Source organism: Hemitrygon akajei, chromosome 4, assembly GCF_048418815.1.
Source record: "Hemitrygon akajei chromosome 4, sHemAka1.3, whole genome shotgun sequence".
Classification (NCBI taxonomy): Eukaryota; Metazoa; Chordata; class Chondrichthyes; order Myliobatiformes; family Dasyatidae; genus Hemitrygon; species Hemitrygon akajei.
This window is the reverse complement of record NC_133127.1, coordinates 131,920,703-131,948,448: the sequence shown is the minus strand read 5'-3', so window position 1 is coordinate 131,948,448 and position 27,746 is coordinate 131,920,703. Positions and strand designations below refer to the sequence as shown.

Genomic DNA, 27,746 nt, shown 5'->3' with positions numbered 1-27,746 from the left:
ACGGGCACTCGCATGGGTCCCAGCTATGCCTGTCTTTTGGTCAGCTACGTGGAATCGACTAAGCCTAGACTAGTGTCACTCCCCAACTTTTCCTACGCTACATCGCGATGGCATTGGCGCTGCTCCTGCTCCCATGCTGAATTTGTCAAATTCATCAACTTTGCCTCCAACTTCCACCCTGCCCTCAAATTTACCTGGTCCATTTCAGACACCCCACTCCCCTTTTTGGATCCCTCTGTCTGTAACTCTGATATCTATTATACTCCCACAGACTCTCATAGCTACCTGGACTATACCTTGTCCCACCCTGGTACTTGTAAAAACATCATTCCCTTCTCTCAATTCCTTCATCTCCTTCGACTCTTCATTCCAGAACAAAGGAGATGTCCTCCTTGAAAGAAAGGAGCTTTACTTCCTCCACGATCAATGCTGCTCTCAACCGCATCTCTTCCGTTTCGTGCATGTCTGCCCTCACCATCCTCCCGCCACCCCATCAGGGATAGGGTTTCTCTTGACCTCACCTACCACCCCACCAGTCTCTGCGTCTGGCACATAATCCTCCATAACTTCTGCCACCTCCAATGGGATCCCACCACCAAGCACATCCTTCTCTCCCCTCCACATTCTGCTTTCTGAAGGGATCATTCCCTTGTCCATACATCCTTCCCCACTGATCTCCCTCCTGGCACTTATTCTTGCAAGCGGAACTAGTGCTATACCCGCCCCTACACCTTCTCCCTCACTACCATACATGACACCAAACAGTCCTTGCAGGTGAGGCGACACTTAAACTGTGAGCAGGTTGGGTCATCTGTGCCCAGTGCTCCTGGTGTGGCCTCCTGTATATCGGTGAGATTGTATATCTCCACGTCTATTGGGAGACCACTTAGCTGAGCACCTGTGCTCTGCCAGAAAAAGTGGAACTTCCCGGTGGCCACCCATTTATAATTCCATTTCCTGTTCCCATTTCGATATGGCAGTCCGTGGTCTCCTCCAGTGTCGCGATGAGGCCACACTCAGGTTGGAGGAGCAACACCTTGTATTCCATCTGGGTAACCTCCAACGTGATGGCATGAACATTGATTTCTCGAACTTCTGGTAATGTCCCCCACCCATCTCTTTCACCATGTCTCATTCCCATTTCCCTCTCTCACATTATCTCCTTACCTGCCCATCAGCTCCCTCTGGTGCTCCTACCCCCCTTTTCTTTCTTCCATGGTCTTCTGTCCTGTCCTATCAAATTCTTCCTTCTCCAGCCCTACATCTCTTTCCCCAATCAACTTCCCAGCTCTTTACTTCACCCCTCCCCCCTCTGTCAGTTTCACCTACCACTCTGTGTTTCTTCCTCCCCTCCTGCCACCTTCTTACTCGAACTCCTCGTCTTTTTTTCTCCAGTCCTGATGAAGGGTCTCAGCCCAAACCGTGGACTGTACTTTTTCCCATAGGTGCTGCCTGGCCTGCTGAGTTCCTCCAGCATTTTGTGTGTGTTGCTCGAATTTCTAGCATCTGCAAATTGTCTGCAGTCTGTATTCAGAGAATAGACTGAGGGATTCATAATCTGAAGCAGACAGTAATCTATCCAATTCCTTGGTAAGTGAGGCCTGGGCCTGAGCCTTGTTCACATGCCTGCTCGCTGGCAGGAATGATGACACATCTGGCTAGAAGGAATTAGAAGACACCAGTACCACACAAAGGCAGGCTCTTAACAATAAGTACTCCTGTCTCAGTGCTGTTGGGGGGGCAGAGCCTACCTGGGGGAAGCAACAGTGCCTCTGGCACTGAGTCTAGCCCTGTGGCTTAGAGGGGTAGAGTACTGAAGAGGATAGCAGCAGTAATAGGGGATTCTATAGTCAGGGGACAGACAGATGATTCTGCGGGTGTGATAAAGAAACACAGATGGTAATTTGCCTCCCAGGTGCCAGGGTCCGCGATGTTTCTGGTTGCATCCACGATATCCTGAAATAGGAGGGTGAGCAGCCAGAGGTCGTGGTACATATTGGTACCAATGACATTGGTAGGAACAGGGAGGAGGTTCTGAAAGCAGAATGCAGGGAGTTAGGAAGGAAGCTGAGAAGCAGGACCTCAAAGGTAGTAATATCGGGATTGCTGCCTGTGCCACCCAACAGTGAGAATAGGAATAGAGTGAGGTGGAGGATAAATGCGTGGCTGAGGGATTGGAGCAGGGGGCAGGGATTCAGAGTTCTGGATTATTGGGACTTCTTCTGGAGCAAGTGTGACATGTACAAAAAGGACAGGTTGCACCTGAACTGGAGGGGAACCAATATCCTAGGAGGGAGGGAGGTTTGCTAAGGCTATTGGGGAGAGTTTAAATTAGATTTACAGGGGGATGGGAACAGAAGTGAAGAGGCAGAGGATGGGGTGGTTGGCACACAAGTAGAGACAGCTTGTAGGGAGTTTGTGAGGAAGGATAGGCAGATTTTAGAGCAAAGGTGCACTCAGATGGTTTGAAATGTGTCTATTTTAATGCAAGGAATATCATAAACAAGGCAGATGAACTCAGAACGTAGATCAATACATGGAACTATGATGTCGTGGCCATAACAGAGACTTGGATGTCTCAGGAGCAGAAATGGCTGCTGAGTGTGTTGGGCTTTAGATGTTTCAAAAAGGACAGGGAGGCAAAAGAGGTAGGGGAGCAACATTGCTAATCAGGGATAGTATCGTGACTGCAGAAAAGGAGGAAGTCTTAGAGGGATTGTCTACTGGATTAGTGTAGATGGAAGTCAGAAACAGGAAAGGGGCAAGAACTCTACTGGGTGTTTTCATAGACCAATGCCCCAATAGTAACAGGGTTATCAAGGAACAGATAGGGAGGCAGATTCTGGAACAGTGCAGTAATAATAGGGTTGTTGTGATGGGTGATTTTAGCTTTCCTAATATTGACTGGCATCTCCTTAGACCAATGGGTTTGGATGTGGTGGACTTTCTTAAGAGTGCTCAGGATGGTTTCCGGACACAATATGTAGATAAGCCAACTAGAGGAGAGGCTGTACTTGATCTGGTATTGGGAAATGAAACTGATCAGGTGTCAGATCTCTTAGTGGGAGAGCATTTTGAAGGTAGTGATCACAACTCTATCTCCTTTACCCTAGCGCTGGAGAAGGATAGGAGCAGACAATTTCCGAAAACATTTAACTGGGGTGGGGGAAGTATGATGCTTTTAGGCAGGAACCTGGGAGCAGATGTTCTCAGGGGAATGCGCGGCAGAAAGGTGGCAAATGTTCAGTAGCATTCTGCATAGGTATGTTCCATTGAGGCAGGGAAAGAATGGTAGGGTAAAAGAACTATGTGCATAAAGCATGTAGAAAATCTAGTTAAGAAGAAAAGCAATGCTTACAAAAGGTTCAAGAAACTAGGTAGTGATAGAGTTCTAGGAAATTACAAGGTTGACAGGAAGGAGTTTAAGAATGAAATTAGGAGAGCGAGAAGGGGCCTTGAGAAGGCTTTGGCGAGCAGGATTAAGGAAAACCACAAGGCATTCTTCAACTATGTGAAGAGCAAGAGGATGAGCTGTGTGGGAATTGGACTAATCAGATGTGATAGTGGAAATGTGTGCATGGAATCGGAGGAGGTAGTGGAGGCACTTAATGAATACTTTGCTTCAGTATTCACCAGTGAAAATGGCCTTGGCAATTGTGGGAATGACTAACAGTGAACTGAAATGCTTGAGTGTATAGACATTAAGGAAGAGGATGTCCTGTAGCTGTTGAAAAATATTACATTAGATAAGTCACCGGGACCGGACATGATGTACCCCAGCCTACTGTGGGAAGTGAGGGAGGAGATTGCTGAGCCTCTGGTGATGACTTGGCATCATCAATAGGGACGGGAGAAGTATCGGAGGATTGGCGATTTGCAAATGTTGTTCCCTTGTTCAAGAAAGGGAGTAGAGATAACCCAGGAAATTATAGACCCCCCCCAAAAAAAAAATTGTTGGAGGAGATACCGAGAGGCAGGATTTATGAACATTTGGAGAGACATATTCTGATTAGGAATAATCAGCATAGCTTTGTCAAGGGCAGGTCATACCTTAAGAGCCTGATTGAATTCTTTGAGGATGTAACATAACACATTGAAGTTAGAGCAGTGGATGAAGTGCATATGGATTTCAGCAAGGCATTTGATAAGGTTCCACTTGCAAGCCTCATTCAGAGAGTAAGGAGGCATGGGATCCAAGGGGACTTTGCTTTGTGGATCCAGAATTGGTTTGCCCACAGAAGACAAAAGGTGGTTGTAGATGGTTTGTACTCTGCATGGAGGTCGGTGACCAGTGGTGTTCCGCAGGGATCTGTTCTGGGGTCCCTCCTCTTTGTGATCTTTATAAATTACCTGGATGAGCAATTAGAAGGGTGGGTTAATAAGTCTGCTGATGACACAAAGGTTGGGGTCATTGTGGAGGGTTGTTAAAGGTTACAGCAGAATATCGATAGGATGCAGAACTGTGCTGAGAAGTAGCAGATGGATTTCAACCCAGGTAAGTGTGAAGTGGTTCATTTTGGTAGGTCAGATTTGAAGACAGAAAACAGTATTAATGGTAAGACTCTTGGCAGTGTGGATGACCAAAGAGTTCCTGGGGTCCGTGTCCATAGGACACTCAAAGCTGCTGCACAGATTGAGAGTGTTGTTCAGAAGGCGCATGGTGTGTTGGGATTCATCAACCAATGGATTGAGTTCAAGAGCCGTGAAGTAATGTTACAGCTATATAAGACCTTAGCTAGACCCCACTTGGAGTACTGTGCTCTGTTCTGGTTGTCTCACTACAGGAAGGATGTGGAAAGCATAGAAAGCGTGCAGAGGAGATTTACAAGGATGTTGCCTGAAGAGTGTACCTTACAAGAATAGGTTGAGTGTACTTGGCCTTTTCTTCTTGGAGCGACGGAGGATGAGAGGTGACCTGACAGAGGTGTATAAGATGATGAGGGGCATTGATCATGTGGATAGCCAGAGGCTTTTTCCCAGGGCTGAAATGGCTAACATAAGGGGGCATAGTTTGGGGCATAGTTAAGGTGCTTGGAAATAGGCACCAAGGGGATGTCAGGGGTAAGTTTTTCACACAGAGAGTGGTGGGTGTGTGGATTGCACTGCTGGCGGCCATGGTGGAGGCAGATACAATAGGATCTTTTAAGAGCCTCTTAGATAGGTACATGGAGCTTAGAAAAACAGAGGGCTATGTGCTATGGAAATTCAAGGCAGTTTCTGGAGTCGATTATATGGTCAGCACAATATTGTGGGCCAAAGGGCCTGAACTGTGCTGTAGATTTCTATGTTCTATGTTTAGGCTTAATGCTGAAATTCTGTCTATATCCTTCCCTTCCCCTCCTTAAGGTTGTCATAACCAGGGGTGGTAGTGTGGACAAGCTCCCACTACTTACTAAATACTCCCAATGGCGTGCGCCTCAAATAGCCTCTGACAACCAAGTTCAGCTCCTGGCCTTCACGTGGCTTAGCTATTGAGCCCGGCGGAACCATTTCTACTGACAGGAGAAGGGGCAAAGGCGGGTTACTGGCGCCTTAAAACCCGTCGCTTTGGGCAGACGTCAGCCGGGGTCAGCAGCTTATCTAGGAGAAGGGAAACTGATCCATTGCCGTGCGGTTTTAACCACTCATGGGGAAGGCCTCAAGACTAAACCTTGAGGAAACTTTCCAGAGCAGGAGCCCCAAAGGACAACTCCTGCGACACTGCTGGTACCAATCTCTGCTGTTCTTTGGGTTCATCAAATGCGTGGAAAGGGAGTGCTTACTACATGGGTAACAGCTTTCTCCGTATCGTACTGCCCATGCTTGTGTTTGTAGGCAATAGCTATGGTCTGATGGAGGTCTCACTTGTCCTTCCATTCCCTGCTTGTTAGTCTGTCTAAAATGCCTCTTTCATCTCTGCTTACACCACCACCACCACTGACTGCCTCACCCAGACATCTACTATTCTTTAAGAAAAAAAAATTGCTGCCCACATCTATTTTAAACCTCCCCACTCTCACCTTAAGTGCATGCCCTCTTGTATTTAACATTTCTACTTTGGGGGGGAGGGAACACTTTTATTTGAAGTAAATTGCAGTAAGCTTTCACTGCAAAGCAATGAAGAAGCGCCTGATGGCAAAGTGAATTCAGGAGATTCACCCTGCTGGTGCGCTGCAAAATAGATGTGCTTGGAGTTGGAGCTGTGCTGGTTGGAGTAGACGATTCACAGAGGAGTTCCAATGCCCGTTCAGCTAACCCGGGTATGAGGGTGGATCGTTCTAAGTGCGGAGCCAATTTGGAAAGGTTGAGAATGGTTCCTTTGGCAGCGAATCCAGGTCTGAAGCAAGTCGCTGGGTGGTGTGTTCGAGGCCTAGAGTGATTCGCTGACAGTGGTGTGGGTCCTAGTGCAAGGTCCAGACAATTTAAACACCAGCCCAGATAGTCTAGGGGGCTTCTCTCTACACGACGCTAGGGCCCTGGCTGCAGTGCTTTGTGTCTGTGAACTTTGTGGTGATTTGCCCAGTTAATAAGATGAACGGAATACCAAGGACTCCATTTGGTTCAGAATGCTGCTGTTATTGTTTGCTTCCATTGTTTGCATGTTTTGTTTTTTTTCTTTTTCTCTCTGGACACTGGGGGGTTGGTCTTATTCTTAATTGGGCTCTTTTGGGTTTCTTGCTTTGCGACTGCCTGTAAGCAAACAAATCTCAACGTTGTATAATTTATGCATTCTTTGATAATAAATACACTTTAAAACTTTTGAAATTCTGACTATCTCTCCTATCTATACTACAGTTTAAAAACTTCTATCAGGTTTCCACTCAGCCTCCAATGCTTAATGTTTGTGCAGCCTCTAAATGGATAAAATAAGGGTAATGACACAATTGTAATGGGGGACTTCATGATTGGGAAAATCAGATTGCTGTTGGATCACAAGAGGGAATTTGTTGAATGCCTACGTGATGGCTTTTTAGAGCACCTTGTGCTTGAGCCAACTTGGAAAAAGGCCATCCTAGATTGGATGTTGTGTAATAACCCAGATCTTAATAGGGAGCTTAATGTAAGGAAATCCTTGGGGGACAGTGATCATAATATGATTGAATTCGTACTACAGTTTGAGAGGGAGAAGCATAAGTCACATGTATCAGTATCGCGACGGAATAAAGGGAATTACAAAGGCGTCAGAGAGGAGCTTGCCCGGTGGATTAGAGGAGGATACTGGCGGGGATGATGGCAGAACATAGATGGCTAAAGTCTCTGAATAGTTCACAAGGGGCAGGATGGCTATGTCCTGCAAGAAGTTGTTCTGGTATGGCAGGGATAGGCAACCATTGCTGACAAGGGAAGTTAAGAACTGCATAAAAGACGAGGAAAGGGCATATAAGGTAGCAAAAGTGAGTGCAAAGATGGATAATTGAGAAGCTTTGAAAATCTGACAAAAGGCAACTATAAAAGCTATAAGAAGGGAAAAGATGAAATATGTGGGCTGTTACGTATCCCGTAACTGGATCACTTACCAGCAAAGATAGAGAGGTCCGCTGAAGTCTGATGGTACCATTTTTAAACGTTTTTATTTATAAAGGGGCACAAAAGGAAGGTTAATACAAACATTTTGATAACATACGTCGTCAATACTCAATCTAAAGCGCAGGTATAGTAATGATCAATCAGAAATAAGCTCTATCGTTGTCTAGGGGATAATATCTTGTCCATTTGGAAATATAACAGTCATTCAAAAGTTGGCAGGCTTCAGCCTTTTGGGAACCGTTGGGTTTCCCGTGTTGGAGAGAGAGAGAGAGATTGGTGAGAAAAGGAACACTTGCCCGGGTCCTTACGAAGCAAAACCGTGGAATCAGGGGAGCCGGCTTTCCTGTTGTTAGTTAAAAGCGATTTTCCGTGATTCCAGCCACAGACTCCCGATTCGGAATCTAACGCATGTGGCTTCCCTCAAAATGGCTTCCCGCTACGATGGGATTGCTATCGTGTCACCTTGGTGCGTCTGGAGGGGTCCCCCCCCCAGACCCTCCTTTATACTTCCTCACGGGATCGCAGGTGTCAATCTCTCTCTCAACCAGCCCACTTTGCCCGAGGGCTTTACACGTGGTCTTCATGAGACAATAGTCAAGGTCGCCTTATTCTGCATCCCGGTGGATTCAGCACATCTCTCTCTCTCTTGGGTCATTGACCCCCCCCCCCCTTCACTAGGGCTCTTGCGATTCTCACAAAGGAGGGGGCTGGTATCATAACACCTCCCCTCTTAAACGTTTTTTACCAGCGGTTAAAAACAGTGGTATAGAGTCTTGCAGAATTTTTGAATCTACCGCAATACACAAGCTTTTCTTTTCACAGAGTACTACTGTTATACATTCAAGTCAGTATCTAAACAGTTAACGATTACAGTGTCCCTTTCTTTAATATCTTAACATTGCGTACCGTACTAAAAATCTTGTAGCATCAGACTTCAATTCAATAACCACCTATTTTTTTTTTTTTCTTCAACACAAAACTAAGGATCTTAGCTTAGGTGCATCTACAAAAGTTTATGTGAATACTAATCGTTTCGGTCATTTCACTTCACCGGCAGGTCTCCAAAGTGGCTGTCTTTATTATTCACAGGCTTTGGCGCAACCCCGTACAACCTGCTTTGCTGTTTTAAAAAAAATGGCATCCGCATTAACCGTCGCCTCTTTTCCGGTGAGTCCCCCTGTGGGGAACTTGAGTAATTTGGCGTGGTGAACTCCCACCCGTCTCGTTCATCGGAGTCATCTTATCAACACCACTTAGACCATTTCCACCCAATTCTGTAATTTTACCCAGGCGGCTAGCCCTTTTGTCAGGACCATGCAGGCTGATGGGTTTCAGTTCGAACCTTTCCCTCAGGCCACATTTGAATTTCGGCTTTTTCACAGTGCTCTCCAGAATAACAACAGCGTGTGGGGCACCTCTACATTCCAAATCAACCTGTAATCGATGCGCAGGCACTGCGTTCCCAAGCCCTCGTTTCTGTAGCTTGGTTGCTTCTTCTGACACCAATCTAAACTTTAAATTTTCTTCATTCGATTTAGGAACTACAAACTTCCCGTTCCCTTCAATAACAATGTTTATTCCCCCATGGTCGAGTTACACTTTAAGGTTCACCACCCCTTCGTGTACCAACACCTGGGAACCCTCCTTTCCCCCAATTACCAGGGTTAACCCTGTCTTCACTGAACCCAGTCCATCTGACCCACAAGGACTGCATTCCTTTTCAACTGAATCAAATACCTCAGACTTTTTCTGAGCTCCATTACTAGGTTCAGTACCACGTGCATCCACATCTTGGACACACTCAAACGGGACATCTGCCTCTTCCAGGCTTTCAATACCCGTACCCTTTTCAAATTCTAAATTCCCCTGATCCTTCCAGTTCCTCTCTGGGCAACTCCCTTCCGGAGTAAACTCAACCCCGTGGGCTGAAACAACCTCGTGTGCCAACCCAGCAGACCTCTCCAAGGTAATAGCATCCTTTTCATCTAGGACTGCCTTCATCTCATTATCGGGAACATCTTGATAACACTCAACTTCTTCAAACAGGGCTGCAACCCCCGACAGATCATCCATGTCCAACTCTGGACCTTTTAACAGCTTTTTCCGTTTCTCATCTTTATTTCCTACCTCTAGGACCTTTCTCTTCACTAAGGGCAGATCTCGCTCCTCTCCCTTAACCCCTTTCACTTTACTACTCTTCGGTTTACCACCCTCAGAACCCTCGTGGTACAGGGTCGGTAGGACCATCTCGGCCAAATCAATACTGGCCGGATTTAAACTGCTCGCTTTCTCAGCTGCCTTTCTCGACAGGCTGCGAATGCTCGCGCCTGTGGTACAGACTGGAGATGCGAGGGGCGGGGCTGCAATCCTCACAGGCTGTTTGGGCCGTGTCATCCTTGTCCAAACCTGCCCCCCGGCTAAATCATTTCCGAGGAGGACGTCCACGTCAGTTCTCGGGAATTCTGATGGCACCCCTATTTCGACTGGTCCAGATACCAGCTCACAATCCATAATTACCTGATGTAGGGGCACCATTTCTATTCTTGTACCTATCCCCTTCACGGCGACCATTCCCCTTCTCCGACTGAAATCTAGTATCTCACGGCGGATCAACGACAGCTCCGCCCCGGTGTCTCGCCAGATTCGGATGGGAATGGGTGGGTCTCCCCCCTTCACGGACACGGTTCCGGGTGACAGCCAGGTCTCTGACCCTTCTCGTACTCTGTCTACTCGGGGCTCTCTCATCAATTTACTGATTACCACGGCACACCCGATAGGGACCGCTGCTCTCCCTTTTTCTGGCTCCTTTCTCAGAGCAAAGCACCTAGAAGCAATATGTCCTCCCTTCCCACAATTAAAACAGGTCAAGCCCAGAAATCTCGGGCCGCCTGGCCTTTCCCCCTCAACCTTACCACTAGCTCCCGGGGGGACCTCTGCCTCAGCCGGCGGACTTTCCCTACCGTTCCGACGGTCTCGCGGGTAACCTTTTGGTGAGGAAATCTTTATCCTGTGGGTTAGGGCATATTCATCTGCGAACCTAGCAATTTCTGAGATGGACTTATTCGCCTTCTCATTCAAATACATCCGGATCTCCTCCGGAACACACCCTTTTAATTCTTCAATCAGAAATAACTCCCTGATACGCCCATAATCCCCGTCCACCTGTTCCGCGGTGCACCAGCGGTCCAAGAGCACACCCTTTTCATAGGCTAGCTCGGTGTACGTTTGATTCCACCCTTTCCGTAAATTTCTGAACCTTTGTCTATACGCTTCAGGTACTAACTCGTAACTCCGGAGAATGGCCTCTTTTACTTTGGCATAATTCTCCGCTTCCCCTTCCTCGACGGCCAAGGCCGCATATGCTTGTTGTGCCTTCACCTTTAACACACTTTGTAACAACGCCACCCACTGCTCTTTGGGCCACTTTTGATTTACTGCCACCTTTTCAAAAAGCAAGAAATAACTATCAACATCTGACTCTTCGTATGGAGGTACTACCCTCAACTCCCGACTAACATTAAACCTCTCCTCTCGTTCTAACCCTAGATCTCTTCGCTCTTTCTTTAACTTCTCCATCTCCAAGTCATGTTCCCTCTGTTCTCGTCTCTCCTCATACTCTCTTTGCTTTTCGGCTTGTTCTCTTTCGTTCTCGGCTACTTCTAGCTCTTTTAGCTGAATTTCATGCTGTCTTTGCTTTTCAGCTTGGTCCCACTCTTTTTCCACCTCTAACTCCTTTAGTTGGAGCTCCTGGTCCTTTTCTTTCTCTCTCTCAGCCCGTTCTTTCTCTCTCTCAGCCCCTTCCAGCTGCTTCATTTTAAATTCATGTTCCAATCTTAATTTCTCCAAATCTAGCTGATCCATTCCACTTGCTGGTACTTTTTCAGGGATATTTTCCAAGACCTCAGCTTCGAACACTTTCTTCCCAATGTAATACCGAGTTATGGCCCCTTGCACCTCCCGCTTTTTCATGGACAACCTCACTTCTGTGAGGTCCAATCCCTTCGCCAAATTTAACAAGTCTGATTTGGTGGCTGCCTCTAGCGCACAGTCGGGTTTTTCATAAATTCATCCACGTCCATCTTTGCTGGTTTCCCGTCTGGCTACCCGCGTACCAGATCCAATTTATTATTATTATTATTTTTTTGACTTACAAACCCAATTCACTGCCCTCCCAATTAGGTTTCAAATCTCGAGACGAGGCAGCCACGTTGTTACGTATCCCGTAACTGGATCACTTACCAGCAAAGATAGAGAGGTCTGCTGAAGTCTGATGGTACCATTTTTAAACGTTTTTATTTATAAAGGGGCACAAAAGGAAGGTTAATACAAACATTTTGATAACATACGTCGTCAATACTCAATCTAAAGCGCAGGTATAGTAATAATCAATCAGAAATAAGCTCTATCGTTGTCTAGGGGATAATATCTTGTCCATTTGGAAATATAACAGTCATTCAAAAGTCGGCAGGCTTCAGCCTTTTGGGAACCGCTGGGTTTCCCGTGTTGGAGAGAGAGAGAGAGATTGGTGAGAAAAGGAACACTTGCCCGGGTCCTTACGAAGCAAAACCGTGGAATCAGGGGAGCCGGCTTTCCTGTTGTTAGTTAAAAGCGATTTTCCGTGATTCCAGCCACAGACTCCCGATTCGGAATCTAACGCACGTGGCTTCCCTCAAAATGGCTTCCCGCTACGATGGGATTGCTATCGTGTCTCCTTGTTGCGTCTGGAGGGGTCGTCCCCCCCAGACCCTCCTTTATACTTCCTCACGGGATCGCAGGTGTCAATATCTCTCTCAACCAGCCCACTTTGCCCGAGGGCTTTACACGTGGTCTTTATAAGACAATAGTCAAGGTCGCCTTATTCTGCATCCCGGTGGAATGCGGTATTCAGCACGTCTCTCTCTCTCCCATTTCCTGTGTCTATTCAGCACGTCTCTCTCTCTCTCTTGGGTCATTGACTCCCCCCCTTCACTAAGGCTCTTGCGATTCTCACAAAGGAGGGGGCTGGTATCATAACAGGGCAGACTGGCTAATAATATAAAGCAGGATACCAGAAGTTTTTTCAGTTATATGAAGAGTAAAAGGGAGGTGCGATTTGATTTTGGACCACTGGAAAATGATGCTGGTGAGGTAGTACTGGAGGACAAAGAATGGCAGATGAACTTAATGGGTACTTTGCATTAGTCTTCACTTGTGAAGAACACTAGTAGTGTGTCAGAGGTCCGCGAGTGTCTGGGAGCAGGTGTGAGTGCCATTGCTATTACAAAGGAAAAAGTGCTAGGAAAACTGAAAAGTCTTAAGGTGGCTAAGTCACCTGGGCCAGATGGACTCCATCCTAGAGTCCTGTGAGAGGTTGCTGAAGAGATGACGGATGCATTGGTCACAGTCTTTCAAGAATCACTTGATTCTGGCATGGTACCGGAGAACTGGAAGATTACAAATGTTGCCCCACTCTTTAAGAAGGGAGGAAGATAAAGGAAGGAAATAGCGGGGCCATTTAGCCGTACCTCAGCAATTGGGGAGGTTTCAGGGAACTTGGAGACTAATGATAAAGGAAGTGGAAGTCAGCATGGTTTCTGTGAAAGGAAACCTTGCCTGGCAAATCTGTTAGAGGAAAGATACTGGCATGGATAATGGAGTGGCTGACAGGCAGGTGGGAATGAAGGGGGCCTTTACTGGATGGCTCAGGGGTCAGTATTAGGAATGCTACTTTTCACATTGTTTGTTGATGATTTGGATAAATGAATTGTTGGCTTTGCGACAAAGTTTGCAGATGATATGACGATAGGTGGAGGGGTAGGTAGTGCTGAGGAAGCAATGTGATTGCAGACAAATTGGAAGAATGGGCAAGAAAGTGGCAGATGGAATACAGTGTTGGGAAATGTATGATAATATGTTTTGGTAAATGGAACAACAGTGCAGACTATTATCTAAATGGGGAGAAGGTTCAAACATCAGTGGTGCAGAGGGACTTGGGAGTCCTCATGCAAACATCCCAGAAGGTTAATTTACATGTTAAGTCTGTGGTAAAGAAGGCAAATGCAATGTTGGCATTTATTTCAAGGGGAATAGAATATAAAAGCATGGAGATAATGCTGAGGCTTCATAAGAGATGAGTCAGGCTGCACTTGGGGTATTGTCAACAGTTTTGAGCCCCATATCTCAGAAAGGATGTGTTGTTGGAAAGAGTCCAGAGGAGGTTCACGTGGATGATTCCGGGAATGAAAGGGTTAACATATGAGGCGCATTTGGCAGCTTTGGACCTGTACTCACTGAAACCTACCAAATGTTGAAAGGACTGGGTAGGGTGGATATGGAGAGGATGTTTCGTATGGTGAGGGTATCCAGAAATAGAGGGTGCAGCCTCAAAATTGAGGGGTGACTTTTTAGAACCGAGGTAAGGAGGAATTTTTTTAGCCAGAGAGTAGTGAATCTGTAGAATGCTCTGCCACAGACTGCAGTGGAGGCCAAGTCCGTGGGTATGTTTAAGGCAGAAGTTGATAGTTTCCTGATTGGTCAGAGTATCAAAAGATAAGGCAAGAAGGCAGGTGGGATTGAGAAGGGGTTGAGTAGGATCTGGGATTAGACATGATGGAATGGTGGAGTAGTCTTGATGGGCTGAATGGCCTAGTTCTGCTCCTATATCTTATGGTTTTAAGACTGTTCCCCTCAAATTCAGGTATGTGTGCTGTTGAACCTCTTCTGCGTTCCTTTCAAAGCCTCCATGTCCTTCCTATATTGTGTTGATCAATATTGTACTCAATGCTCCAAGTACAACCTCACCAAAATTTTATACAGCTGCAATATGGCTCCTTTGCTCTTGTACTTAATGTTCCAACTGATGAAGACAAGCATGCATATAGCCTTCTTTAACACCCTGTCACTTCCAGGGAGTTATGGACTTGGACCCCAAGATCCCTCTTTACATCAGTACTGTTTTGGGACCCACCAATCAACTTTTTTTTTGGATTTCCCTTACATTTGGAATTGGTTCATCTTTATCAAATGTACCAAGTTACAGTGAGAAGCTTGTTTTGCACGCAGTTCATACAGAATAGATGATTATGCAGTGCATTGAAGTGGAACAAGGTAAACCAATATCAACGCAGAATAAACTGTAACAGCTATGGAGAAAGCTACATTTGACCTCCCAGAGAGCAACACTTCCCTATTGCTCAGATTAGCTACTACCCATCTCCTACTGTATAGCTCTCCATATTGTTTACACTGAAATCCCTTGTACAGTGAAAAAGACCAGGGACCTAGAGAGAATTCCCCTATGAGGTGGTTGAGTGATGAAAGGTGCTATGAATTCAGAAGGTTAGTAGATTGGGAATTAGGAAGTACTATTTGTGACTGTTTATACGGTGTGTAAGGAAAAGAAGTGACCCTGTGAGAGGACAAGGAAGACAAAGTGTAGCAGGTGAAGACTGATGGCTAGTGAGAAGGTGATGTGGCAATAATAACAATAGAAAGGAGGTGTTCGTCTAATTGGATACGGGAAGGACACCGTTTCACACTTGCTGTCGTGGCTGTGCACTGAACTAAAGCTACTAGCAATTAGAATAAGAACATTGCATTGGCATTTGGGAATTGTAATGTCATCTGTCCTAACCACTAGTATCTATTTTATTTCTCTCTCATGTTGCCCTCCAGTGATTGCGACAAACTGAAGGTGCTGCTCAGAGGGAAAGGTGCAACTCTGGCGTCTGTCCCAAATTTCCTCCTGTCTGCAATCAGTAACGTTAGAGGTAAAAGCCCGCAACATGCCAGACCGGCAACTGATTCCCAACTGATCGGTTATGGATTACAGCAAGTGAGCTTTTGCTTTTATGTGCAGAGCAACTTTCCATAGTACTCAATTACACAAACAACTGAGAATTCATCTTGTCAATAATCGGAATATATTGTCAATTTGCCCTCAGATTGGAGCACGAAATGCATCAAACAGTAGTCTCGAATGAATCACATCGGTAATTGTAGAAAAGATTAATATCTTCTCGAATTTAATGAAATTGCTTGATTCCTTTGCAAAGATAAAATAAACATTTTGCTTTTTTAAAATCTAAAAGTGGTCCATATAACCTTTTAGTTTAGTAATGCTGAACAAGGTAAGGAACTATTTGGACTTTTGGGTCCATCTCATCTTTCTTTTACAAGCAAGTTGATAGTTCCAGTCATCCTTTCTCCCTATTTCTGTAGTATTTATTTATCCATGTTTATTATTAGCAATGCAAACCCCTTTATGCCAAAAATATATTTCCCTGTGGTGTTATCATGGATTACCAAATCAATACATTCTTCTTATCAAAGCTTCTTCAGTATAGCCATGTAATCCCATCCTTCAAACTGTTTGAATAACTGTCTTCTGTGCCATTTCAAAGGCTTTACAAACTTCTTAAGGCGTGGTGCTTAGAACTGGACACAATTCTCCCTCTACAGTAGACTACTCACTACTTTATTGACACTTTTTACTCACAGGGAAGAAATTTGCCCTAAGTTAGTAACACTAAATTCAGAAGTTGCACCCTGCTTTCAAAACTCCGGCATCAAGTTGTGCATTTAATCTTAAAGACCAGGACCAGGTTTCTGGGCATACACCACGTTAACAAAGCTAGGAACTTCATCGACTCCTTTGCTAACCTGTCCTGCCAACTTTAATCATCTTTGTGCAAATGAGTCCTGATATCTTTTAGTTCAACTTCGTTTGCCTATTCCATCAGCTTGTTCATGTCCACTTGTAGTCTGTCTGTATTTTCCTCATTGTCTGTTACACCTCCAAGTTCCATGGAATCAGCAGATTTTACATTTGTGCCCTGAACCACCCCTCCCCCAACTTCCCTCAATGCCAAGTGATCAATGGATATCAAAAGACATTGTTTGTTCTGTAACTGAGTCTTGGGGAATACCAATGTATTCATTGTCCCAGTCTAACAAGCAGCTGTGCACCGTTTCTATCATGTAGCTCATTTTCTGTGTGTATTACTAATGCATATTTAAACCCATGGATTTCAAATGGATTAACAAGCCAACTAGTTCAATTTTATTGATGCCTTTTGTGTTTAAAAAAAATTGCATGTAATATTAATGTATCTTTTTTGGACAGATAATTCTCACTATAACTATCTACATGATTATATTTGCCATGTACTTGGCTATGGTACTTTAAAAATAGAACATATTCATCATTCCTTAAATAAATTTCTGTGCCACAATATTGGTTTCATTTCATTCTTTGCATTTTGGCAGCTTGTTTCTTGAGAGCCACTCTATGGAAAAAAATGTATGCGTTGAGCAGCTCTCCAATAATGGACAGTAATTATGACCGTCTGCTTGGGTTTATGCATTTTCCTCTTAAGCATACGTACATACAAATCAGTGAGGCTTTCAGTTTGTGGTTTCTGCTCAGTCTGATGGAAGCTGGGAACCACTGCGTTCGGTTTCTATCAATCACTTGGAACTGCAGTGCGGCAGATAAGAAACTATATTTGCAAATGGATAAAGCTGGTCATGGCCACCAGCTTCCCATGACTGTAACTTGTACTAGTATTCTGACTTGAACATTGTAAAAGGGCCTAAGTGTGGGAGCATTATGAAACACAATTTTATATTTAATCCTATAAGATCACACCCAAAGGGACAGGTTTGATGGTGTGCCATAAAGTAGTGAGTAGTCTACGCTAGAGGGAGAATTGTGTCCAATTCTAAGCACCACACTTTAAGAAGTTTGTAAAGCCTTTGAAGTGGCACAGAAGATAGTTATTCAAGGAGAGGTGAAGTCCAATGAGGACGACAGGAAATGACACAGAATTCCAGAAAACTCACGGAGGAAATTCAAATTAAATAGAACTTTAAAACAAAGCCATTCCTTCTCGGAGACCTGATGTAATTCACAAAGCACAGGGATGAATAAGAAATGACGTGCATTGAAATAGCCAATTCCACATGTAACGAAAGCATAAATGACATTTTCTGTGGAAGATGAGCAGAGGCAGGGCGAATGGTTTTAAAGAGATAAGACCTGATGGATCTACTGACGTGGTATTTGCAGTAGATGCGTGTGTAACTGTACCCATATTGGAGGAAGGATGGAAGATGGCTACAGACTAAGGAGTTTTCTTTGGCCCACACACACAAAAAATGATCAAATGTTAAGTCACAAAATATCTTAAATAACAAATGAGCATCCTGATGTGAAAAATGAACTGGGAAAGAAAGGAAATACAGGATGGGTTGTTGTAGATTTGCTGGAGTTTAACCATCTTTTCTGAACCTCACCTTCACCTATCCACAAGACTCCGAAACTCATAGAAAGTAACAATCTTAGCAGAAACACTTTAATCAAAACGCTCACCTTTTTATGATAAACAGAATGGTATACCTTAGTCACAATTGACTGGTAAGCTCAGTCCTGACTGGCAATACCATAAATAAACAGAATAAAGATGGTTCAAAGCACGAAGATGGGATGAGAAGGCTGGTGAGTGGGGTGAGTAGTGAATTCAGCTGCGTATCAGGAGACATCTGATGTAAATATTCAGCTGAAATGCCACTTAATTGTATATCAGTAAACTCTTGAAACTGTATCAAGGTAAATAGATGGCTAACACAATATAGGCAAAGATGAGATAACTGGGGCTGAATTTCTACTTACTTACCTACCCAAGACAAGTGCAAACCTTAGCTAAGATCAGAGGTGAACACTACACCATGAAAACAAAAGAACACACCAAGCAATTCCGTTGAAAGGTTATTGAAAAGTACAAGTCAGGAGAAGGATATAAGAGCATTTCCAAGACACTGAATATCCCTTGGATCAATCATCAAGTAATGGAAAGAATATGAAACAGTTGTAAATCTGCCAGAGCAGGCCACCCTCAGAGTGATCATGCAAAAAGGGGACTAGTGAGGGAGGCAACCAAGAAATCTATGACAAGTCTGGAGGAGTTACAAGCTTCAGTGGCTGAGACGAGGCATGCAACAACTATTGCCCAGCTGCTTCACCAGTCACAACTTTATGGGGGATTGGCAAAGAGAAAGCCACTGTTAAAAAAAACTTACATGAAATCTTGGTTATAGTTTGCCAGAAGGCATGTGGGAGACTCTGAAGTCAGCTGGAAGAAGGTTCTGTGGTCTGATGAACCCAAAATTGAGCTTTCTGGCCATCAGATTAAACGCTATGTGTGGTTTAAGCCAAACACCGCACATCATCAAAAACACACCATCCCTACCTTGAAGCATGGTGGTGGCTGCATCATGCTGTGGGGATGCTTCACTGCAGCAGGCCCTGGGAGGCTTGTGAAGGTAGAGGGTAAAATGAATGCAGCAAAATACAGGGAAATCCTGGAGGAAAATCTGATGCCGTCTGCAAGAGAACTGTGACTTGGGAGAAGATTTGTCTTCCAGCAAGTCAATGACCCCAAGCATAAAACCAAAGGTAAATGAAATGGCTTAAAAAAAAAACAAAATTAATGTTAAAGGAATGTTTTTATTGGAAGGAAAAATCTATATTCATGCCATTAGGTTGGAGGCTACCCAGATGGAATAGGTGTTGCTCTCCACCCTTGGGCTGGCTTCATCTTAGTACAAGAGGAGATCATGGACTGACATGTCAGAAATTACAATTAAAATGTTTGGCTACCGGGAAGTATGGCGGATGGAGCGGAGATGCTCGATGAAGCAGATGCCCAATTTATGACAGGGAAGGCCATATTGTAAGTACTGGACCCAATAGACAACCCCAAGAGATTTGCAGGTGAAGTGTTGCCTCACCTGGAAGGACTGTTTGGGGCTCAGAATGGAGGTGAGGGAGGAGGTGAATGGGCAGGTGCAACACTTTGGCTGCTTGCAGGAATTAGTGCTGAGAGGGAGATGAGTGAAGAGGGATGATCGGACGAGGGAATTGTGGAAGGAGTGATCCCTGTGGGAAGCGGAGAGGGGCAGGGAGGTAAAGGTATGTTTGGTGGTGGGATCTCTTTGGAGATGGCAGAAGTTGCGGAGGATGATGTGTTGGATGCAGAGGCTGATGTGGTGGTAGGTAAGGACAAGAGGAATTCTATCACTGTTCGGGCGGCAGGAAGATGGGGTGAGCACAGATGTTCAGGAAATGAAGGAGATACGGTTGAGGGCAGCATCAACAGTGGAGGGAGGGAAATCCCATTCTGTCAAGGAGGAGGACACCTCAGATGTCCTGGAACAGAAAGCAGCGTCCTGGGAACAGATGCAACAGAGGCAACGAAATTGAGAAAAGGGAAAAGCATTTTTACAGGAGATGGTGTGGGAAGAGGTATGGCTGAGATAACCATGGGAATTAGTAGGTTTATAAAAGATGTCAGTTGACAGCTTGTTTCCGGAAATGAAGACAGAGAGATTAAGAAGGAGGAGGGAGGTGTCAGAAATGCACCAAGTGAATTTAAGGGCAGGGTAGAAGTTGGAGGCAAAGTTGATGAAACTGACAAACTCAGCATGGGTTCATGAAGCAGAAACAATGCAGTTGTTAATGTAGCAGAGGGGGAGTTGGGGAGTATTGTCGGGAAAGGCTCGGAACGTGGACTGTTCTACTTAGCCAACGAAAAGGCAGGCACAGCTGGGACCCATTTGGGCCTGGAGAAAGTGGGAAGAGTCAAAGAAAAAATTGTTGAGGGTGTGCAACAGTTCTGACAGACGGAGGAGGGTGTGGTGGAGGGAAATTGGTTCTTTTGACAAGAAAGAAGCAGAGAGCTTTGACGCCTTTTTGATGGGGGATAGAAATGTATAGGGACTGAACATCTGCGGTGAAAATCAGCTGCTCAGGGCTAAGGAGCTGAAAGTTACTGAGGAGATCAATGACATAAGAAGTGTCATGGATGTAGGTGGAAAAGACGAAACCAGAGGGATAGAATGGAATCGAGGTATGAGAACACGAGCTCAGTGGGGAAGGAGAAGGCAGAGACAATAGGTCTACCCGGACAGCCTGGTTTATGGATCTTGGGCAGGAGGTAGAAGCAAGCAGTGTAGGGTAAGGGAACTATGAGTTTGGTGGCAGCGGATGGGAGTTCTCCAGAGTTGATGAGGTTAGTGATGGTGTCAGAGATGATAGACTGGAGTGGGGTCCTTTTTAAGGGGTAGGTAAGAGGAGGTGTCTGAGAGTTGCCACCTGGTCTCAGTAAGGTAGGAGTCAGTGTGCCACACTACAACAGCACCCCCTTTGTCTGCGGGTTTGATGGTAAGGTTGGGATTGGTGCGGAGAGCGCGGAGGGCAGTGTGAGGTGTTATGATCCCAGCCCCCTCCTTTGTGAGAATCGCAAGAGCCCTAGAGAAGGGGGGGGGGGGTCAATGACCCAAGAGAAGAGAGAGATACGTGCGGTGTCCCTCGTTTCACGGCGAGGCAAAAGCTGGTGACTGTGGTCATTGTCTCGTGGAGACACCTTTGTGAATTGGGAACTGTACTACGTGTATACTCTTGGGTCAACGGGTGTGGAGAGATGGAGAGATATTGCATCATCCCAACCTGATTGACATCTGAGACCCCGTGAGCTCAGATAAAAGAGGGGTTGTAAAGACGGCCCCCCAGACGCACCAGAAGACACGCTAGAAATCCTGTGACAGCGTTTAATAGCGACAGCCGGTGAGGAGGTTCGTGTGCGTCTTTTCCTTGCCTGGGATTGGCGACCTCACCACGAAATAACGGCTTTAGCTACAGGAGAGGCCACGAGTGAACGGCCACCCCCCAACGAGACTCCGACGGATCGAACTCCTAAAGGTTGGAAAAAACCCGCCGGGTAACTGTTTCATTCAAGCTCTATCTCTCTCTCTCTCTAACAAAAGTGCACCACCGCGACCCCCCCAAAAGACGGCAGCTGGTGGAACTGCAGTGAACACAAGAGACTTTTAGATATACAGCGGACAATATATATATTACCCCTAGACAACGATAGAGCTTATTTCTTATTGATTATTACTATACCTGCACTTTAGATTGAGTATTGACGACGTATGTTATCTGAATGTTTGTATTAACCTTACTTTTGTGCCCCTTTATAAATAAAAACGTTTAAAAATGGTACCATCAGACTTCAGCGGACCTCTCTATCTTTGCTGGTAAGTGATCCAGTTACGGGATACGTAACAACGTGGGGCCTCGTCTCGAGATTTGAAACCAAATTGGGAGGGCAGTGAATTGGGTTTGTAAGTCAAAAAAAAAAAAAAAATTTGGATCTGGTACGCGGGTAGCCAGATGGGAAACCAGCAAAGATGGACGTGGATGAATTTATGAAAAACCCGACTGTGGAGGCGCTAGAGGCGGCCTCCAAATCAGACTTGTTAAATTTGGCAAAGGGATTGGACCTCACAGAAGTGAGGTCATCCATGAAAAAGCGGGAGGTGCGAGGGGCCATAACTAGGTATTACATTGGGAAGAATGTGTTCGAAGCTGAGGTATTGGAAAATATCCCTGAAAAAGTACCGGCTAGTGGGATGGATCAGCTAGAGTTGGAGAAATTAAGGTTGGAACATGAATTTAAAATAAAGCAGCTGGAAGCGGCTGAGAGAGAGAAAGAAAGGGAGCAGGTGTTCCACATAAAGGAGTTAGAGGTGAAACAGGACCAGGAGCTCCAACTAAAGGGGTTAGAGGTGAAAAAAGAGCAGGACCAAACTGAAAAGCAAAGACAGCATGAAATTCAGCTAAAAGAGCTAGAAGTAGCCGAGAATGAGAGGGAACGAGCTGAAAAGCAAAGAGAGTATGAGGAGAAACGAGAACAGAGGGAACATGACTTGGAGATGGAGAAGTTAAAGAAAGAGCGAAGAGATCTAGGGTTAGATCGAGACGAGAGGTTTAATGTTAGTCGGGAGTTGAGGGTAGTACCTCCATTCGAAGAGTCGGATGTTGATAGTTATTTCTTGCTTTTTGAAAAGGAGGCAGTAAATCAAAAGTGGCCCAAAGAGCAGTGGGTGGCGTTGTTACAAAGTGTGTTAAAGGGGAAGGCACAACGAGCATATGCGGCATTGGCCGTCGAGGAAGGGTAAGCGGAGAATTATGCCAAAGAAAAGGAGGCCATTCTCCAGAGTTACGAGCTAGTACCTGAAGCTTATAGACAAAGGTTCAGAAATTTACAGAAAGGGTGGAATCAAACGTACACCGAGCTAGCCTATGAAAAGGGTGCGCTCTTGGACCGTTGGTGCACCACGGAACAGGTGGACGGGGATTATGGGCGTATCAGGGAGTTATTTTTGATTGAGGAATTAAAAGGGTGTGTTCCGGAGGAGATTTGGATGTATTTGAATGAGAAGCCGAATAAGTCCATCTCGGAAATTGCTAGATTCGCAGATGAATATGCCCTAACCCACAGGACAAAGTTTTCCTCGCCAAAAGGTTACCCGAGAGACCGTGGGAACGACCGAGGAAGTCCGCCGGCTGAGGCAGAGGTCCCGCCGGGAGCTAGTGGTAAGGTTGAGGGGGAAAGACCAGGCAGCCCGAGATTTCCGGGCTTGACCTGTTTTAATTGTGGGAAGGGAGGACATATTGCCTCTAGGTGCTTTGTTCCAAGAAAGGAGCCAGAAAAAGGGAAAGCAGCGGTCCCTATCGGGTGTGCCGTGGTAATCAGAAAATCGACGAGAGAGCCCCGAGTAGACAGAGTACGAGAAGGGTCAGAGACTTGGCTGTCACCCGGAACCGTGTCCGTGAAGGGGGGAGACCCACCCATTCCCATACGAATCTGGCGAGACACCGGGGCGGAGCTGTCGTTGATCCGCTGTGAGATACTAGATTTCGGTCGGAGAAGGGGAATGGTCACCGTGAAGGGGATAGGTACAAGAATAGAAATGGTGCCCCTACATCAGGTAATTATGGATTGTGAGCTAGTATCTGGACCAGTCGAAATAGGGGTGCCACCAGAATTCCCGAGAACTGACACGGACGTCCTCCTTGGAAATGATTTAGCCGGGGGGCAGGTTTGGACAAGGATGACACGGCCCAAACAGCCTGTGAGGATTGCAGCCCCGCCCCTCGCATCTCCAGTCTGTACCACAGGCGTGAGCATTCGCAGCCTGTCGAGAAAGGCAGCTGAGAAAGCGAGCAGTTTAAATTTGGCCAGTATTGATTTGGCCGAGACGGTCCTACCGACCCTGTACCACGAGGGTTCTGAGGGTGGTAAACCGAAGAGTAGTAAAGTGAAAGGGGTTAAGGGAGAGGAGCAAGATCTGCCCTTAGCAAAGAGAAAGGTCCTAGAGGTAGGAAATAAAGATGAGAAACGGAAAAAGCTGTTAGAAGGTCCAGAGTTGGACATGGATGATCTGTCGGGGGTGGCAGCCCTGTTTGAAGAAGTTGAGAGTTATCAAGGTGTTCCCGAGAATGAGATGAAGGCAGTCCTAGATGAAGAGGATGCCATTACCTTGGAGAGGTCTGCTGGGTTGGCAGACGAGATTGTTTCAGCCCGCGGGGTTGAGTTTACTCTGGAAGGGAGTTGCCCAGAAAGGAACTGGGAGGATCAGGGGAATTTAGAATTTGAAAAGGGTACGGGTATTGAAAGCCTGGAAGAGGCAGATGTCCCGATTAAGTGTGTCCCAGATGTGGATGCACGTGGTACTGAACCTAGTAAGGGAGCTCAGAAAAAGTCTGAGGTATTTGATTCAGTTGAAAAGGAATGCAGTCCCTGTGGGTCAGATGGACTGGGTTCAGTGAAGACAGGGTTAATCCTGGTAATTGGGGAAGGGAGGGTTCCCAGGTGTTGGTACACGAAGGGGTGGTAAACCTTAAAGTGGAACTCGACCATGGGGGGATAAACATTATTATTGAAGGGAACGGGAAGTTTGTAGTTCCCAAATCGAATGAAGAAAATTTAAAGTTTAGATTGGTGTCAGAAGAAGCAACCAAGCTACAGAAACGATGGCTTGGTAACGCAGTGCTGCGCATCGATTACAGGTTGATTTGGAATGTAAAGGTGCCCCACATGCTGTTGTTATTCAAGAGAGCGCTGTGAAAAAGCCGAAATTTAAATGCGGCCTGAGAGAAAAGTTCGAACTGAAACCCATCAGCCTGCATGGTCTTGACGAAAGGGTTAGCTACCTGTGTAACATTAAAGAATTGGGTGGAAATTCACACGATGATTTAAGTTTGGGACAAGGTGTTGAGAGAATAACCCTTATGGAACGGAAAGGCCGGAGAGTACCTTGCCAAATTACCCAGATCCCCCACGTAGGAACTCACCGGAAAAGAGGTGACGGCTAATGGGGGCGCCATTTTTAAATAGAAAAACCGGCTGTATGGGATTTTGACAAAGCATGTGAATAATAAAGACAACCCCCTTGGAACCCTGCCTGTTGAAATCTGATGCTACCAGCCTTTAGTCAGGGACAAGATGTTACCATATTAAAGGAAGTGCCACTGTAATCGTTTACTGTTTAGACGCTGAAAAATGTATGACGGTACAGCTCTGTAGTTAAAAGCAAAGCTTTTGTACTATGTTAAATCCCAAAACCCTGTAAGACTCTGTACCACTCCATTTTAACCGCTGGTAAAAACGTTTTTAAGAGGGGAGGTGTTATGATCCCAGCCCCCTCCTTTGTGAGAATCGCAAGAGCCCTAGTGAAGGGGGGGGGGGTCAATGACCCAAGAGAAGAGAGAGATACGTGCGGTGTCCCTCGTTTCACGGCGAGGCAAAAGCTGGCGACTGTGGTCATTGTCTCGTGGAGACACCTTTGTGAATTGGGAACTGTACTACATGTATACCCTCGGGGCAACGGGGGTGGAGAGATGGAGAGATATTGCATCATCCCAACCTGATTGACATCTGAGACCCCGTGAGCTCAGATAAAAGAGGGGTTGTAAAGACGGCCCCCCAGACGCACCAGAAGACACGCTAGAAATCCTGTGACAGCGTTTAATAGCGACAGCCGGTGAGGAGGTTCGTGTGCATCTTTTCCTTGCCTGGGATTGGCAACCTCACCACGAAATAACGGCTTTAGCTACAGGAGAGGCCACGAGTGAACGGCCACCCCCCAACGAGACTCCGACGGATCGAACTCCTAAAGGTTGGAAAAAACCCGCCGGGTAACTGTTTCATTCAAGCTCTATCTCTCTCTCTCTCTAACAAAAGTGCACCACCGCGACCCCCCCAAAAGACGGCAGCTGGTGGAACTGCAGTGAACGCAAGAGACTTTTAGATATACAGCGGACAATATATATATTACCCCTAGACAACGATAGAGCTTATTTCTTATTGATTATTACTATACCTGCGCTTTAGATTGAGTATTGACGATGTATGTTATCTGAATGTTTGTATTAACCTTACTTTTGTGCCCCTTTATAAATAAAAACGTTTAAAAATGGTACCATCAGACTTCAGCGGACCTCTCTATCTTTGCTGGTAAGTGATCCAGTTACGGGATACGTAACAACGTGGGGCCTCGTCTCAAGATTTGAAACCAAATTGGGAGGGCAGTGAATTGGGTTTGTAAGTCAAAAAAAAAAAAAAATTTGGATCTGGTACGCGGGTAGCCAGATGGGAAACCAGCAAAGATGGACGTGGATGAATTTATGAAAAACCCGACTGTGGAGGCGCTAGAGGCAGCCACCAAATCAGACTTGTTAAATTTGGCGAAGGGATTGGACCTCACAGAAGTGAGGTCATCCATGAAAAAGCGGGAGGTGCGAGGGGCCATAACTAGGTATTACATTGGGAAGAATGTGTTCGAAGCTGAGGTATTGGAAAATATCCCTGAAAAAGTACCGGCTAGTGGGATGGATCAGCTAGAGTTGGAGAAATTAAGGTTGGAACATGAATTTAAAATAAAGCAGCTGGAAGCGGCTGAGAGAGAGAAAGAAAGGGAGCAGGTGTTCCACATAAAGGAGTTAGAGGTGAAACAGGACCAGGAGCTCCAACTAAAGGGGTTAGAGGTGAAAAAAGAGCAGGACCAAACTGAAAAGCAAAGACAGCATGAAATTCAGCTAAAAGAGCTAGAAGTAGCCGAGAATGAGAGGGAACGAGCTGAAAAGCAAAGAGAGTATGAGGAGAAACGAGAACAGAGGGAACATGACTTGGAGATGGAGAAGTTAAAGAAAGAGCGAAGAGATCTAGGGTTAGATCGAGACGAGAGGTTTAATGTTAGTCGGGAGTTGAGGGTAGTACCTCCATTCGAAGAGTCGGATGTTGATAGTTATTTCTTGCTTTTTGAAAAGGAGGCAGTAAATCAAAAGTGGCCCAAAGAGCAGTGGGTGGCGTTGTTACAAAGTGTGTTAAAGGGGAAGGCACAACGAGCATATGCGGCATTGGCCGTCGAGGAAGGGTAAGCGGAGAATTATGCCAAAGAAAAGGAGGCCATTCTCCAGAGTTACGAGCTAGTACCTGAAGCTTATAGACAAAGGTTCAGAAATTTACAGAAAGGGTGGAATCAAACGTACACCGAGCTAGCCTATGAAAAGGGTGCGCTCTTGGACCGTTGGTGCACCGCGGAACAGGTGGACGGGGATTATGGGCGTATCAGGGAGTTATTTTTGATTGAGGAATTAAAAGGGTGTGTTCCGGAGGAGATTTGGATGTATTTGAATGAGAAGCCGAATAAGTCCATCTCGGAAATTGCTAGATTCGCAGATGAATATGCCCTAACCCACAGGACAAAGTTTTCCTCGCCAAAAGGTTACCCGAGAGACTGTGGGAACGACCGAGGAAGTCCGCCGGCTGAGGCAGAGGTCCCGCCGGGAGCTAGTGGTAAGGTCGAGGGGGAAAGACCAGGCAGCCCGAGATTTCCGGGCTTGACCTGTTTTAATTGTGGGAAGGGAGGACATATTGCCTCTAGGTGCTTTGTTCCAAGAAAGGAGCCAGAAAAAGGGAAAGCAGCGGTCCCTATCGGGTGTGCCGTGGTAATCAGAAAATCGACGAGAGAGCCCCGAGTAGACAGAGTACGAGAAGGGTCAGAGACTTGGCTGTCACCCGGAACCGTGTCTGTGAAGGGGGGAGACCCACCCATTCCCATCCAAATCTGGCGAGACACCGGGGCGGAGCTGTCGTTGATCCGCTGTGAGATACTAGATTTCGGTCGGAGAAGGGGAATGGTCGCCGTGAAGGGGATAGGTACAAGAATAGAAATGGTGCCCCTACATCAGGTAATTATGGATTGTGAGCTAGTATCTGGACCAGTCGAAATAGGGGTGCCACCAGAATTCCCGAGAACTGACACGGACGTCCTCCTCGGAAATGATTTAGCCGGGGGGCAGGTTTGGACAAGGATGACACGGCCCAAACAGCCTGTGAGGATTGCAGCCCCGC

The 27,746-nt window shown here is 45.9% G+C and overlaps 1 protein-coding gene across 1 annotated transcript in view; it reads left to right on the top strand.

The window, feature by feature from the left end:
• Window positions 1–16,718, top strand: part of LOC140726661 (ferroxidase HEPHL1-like) — an 87,335-nt gene extending 70,617 nt beyond the window's left edge. The window contains exon 21 of the mRNA XM_073043330.1: window positions 15,160–16,718. Within this exon, the coding sequence (XP_072899431.1) occupies window positions 15,160–15,162 (3 nt within the window). The 3' untranslated portion in view covers window positions 15,163–16,718. The remainder of the gene's footprint in view (window positions 1–15,159) is intronic.
• Window positions 16,719–27,746: the final 11,028 nt, after the last annotated feature.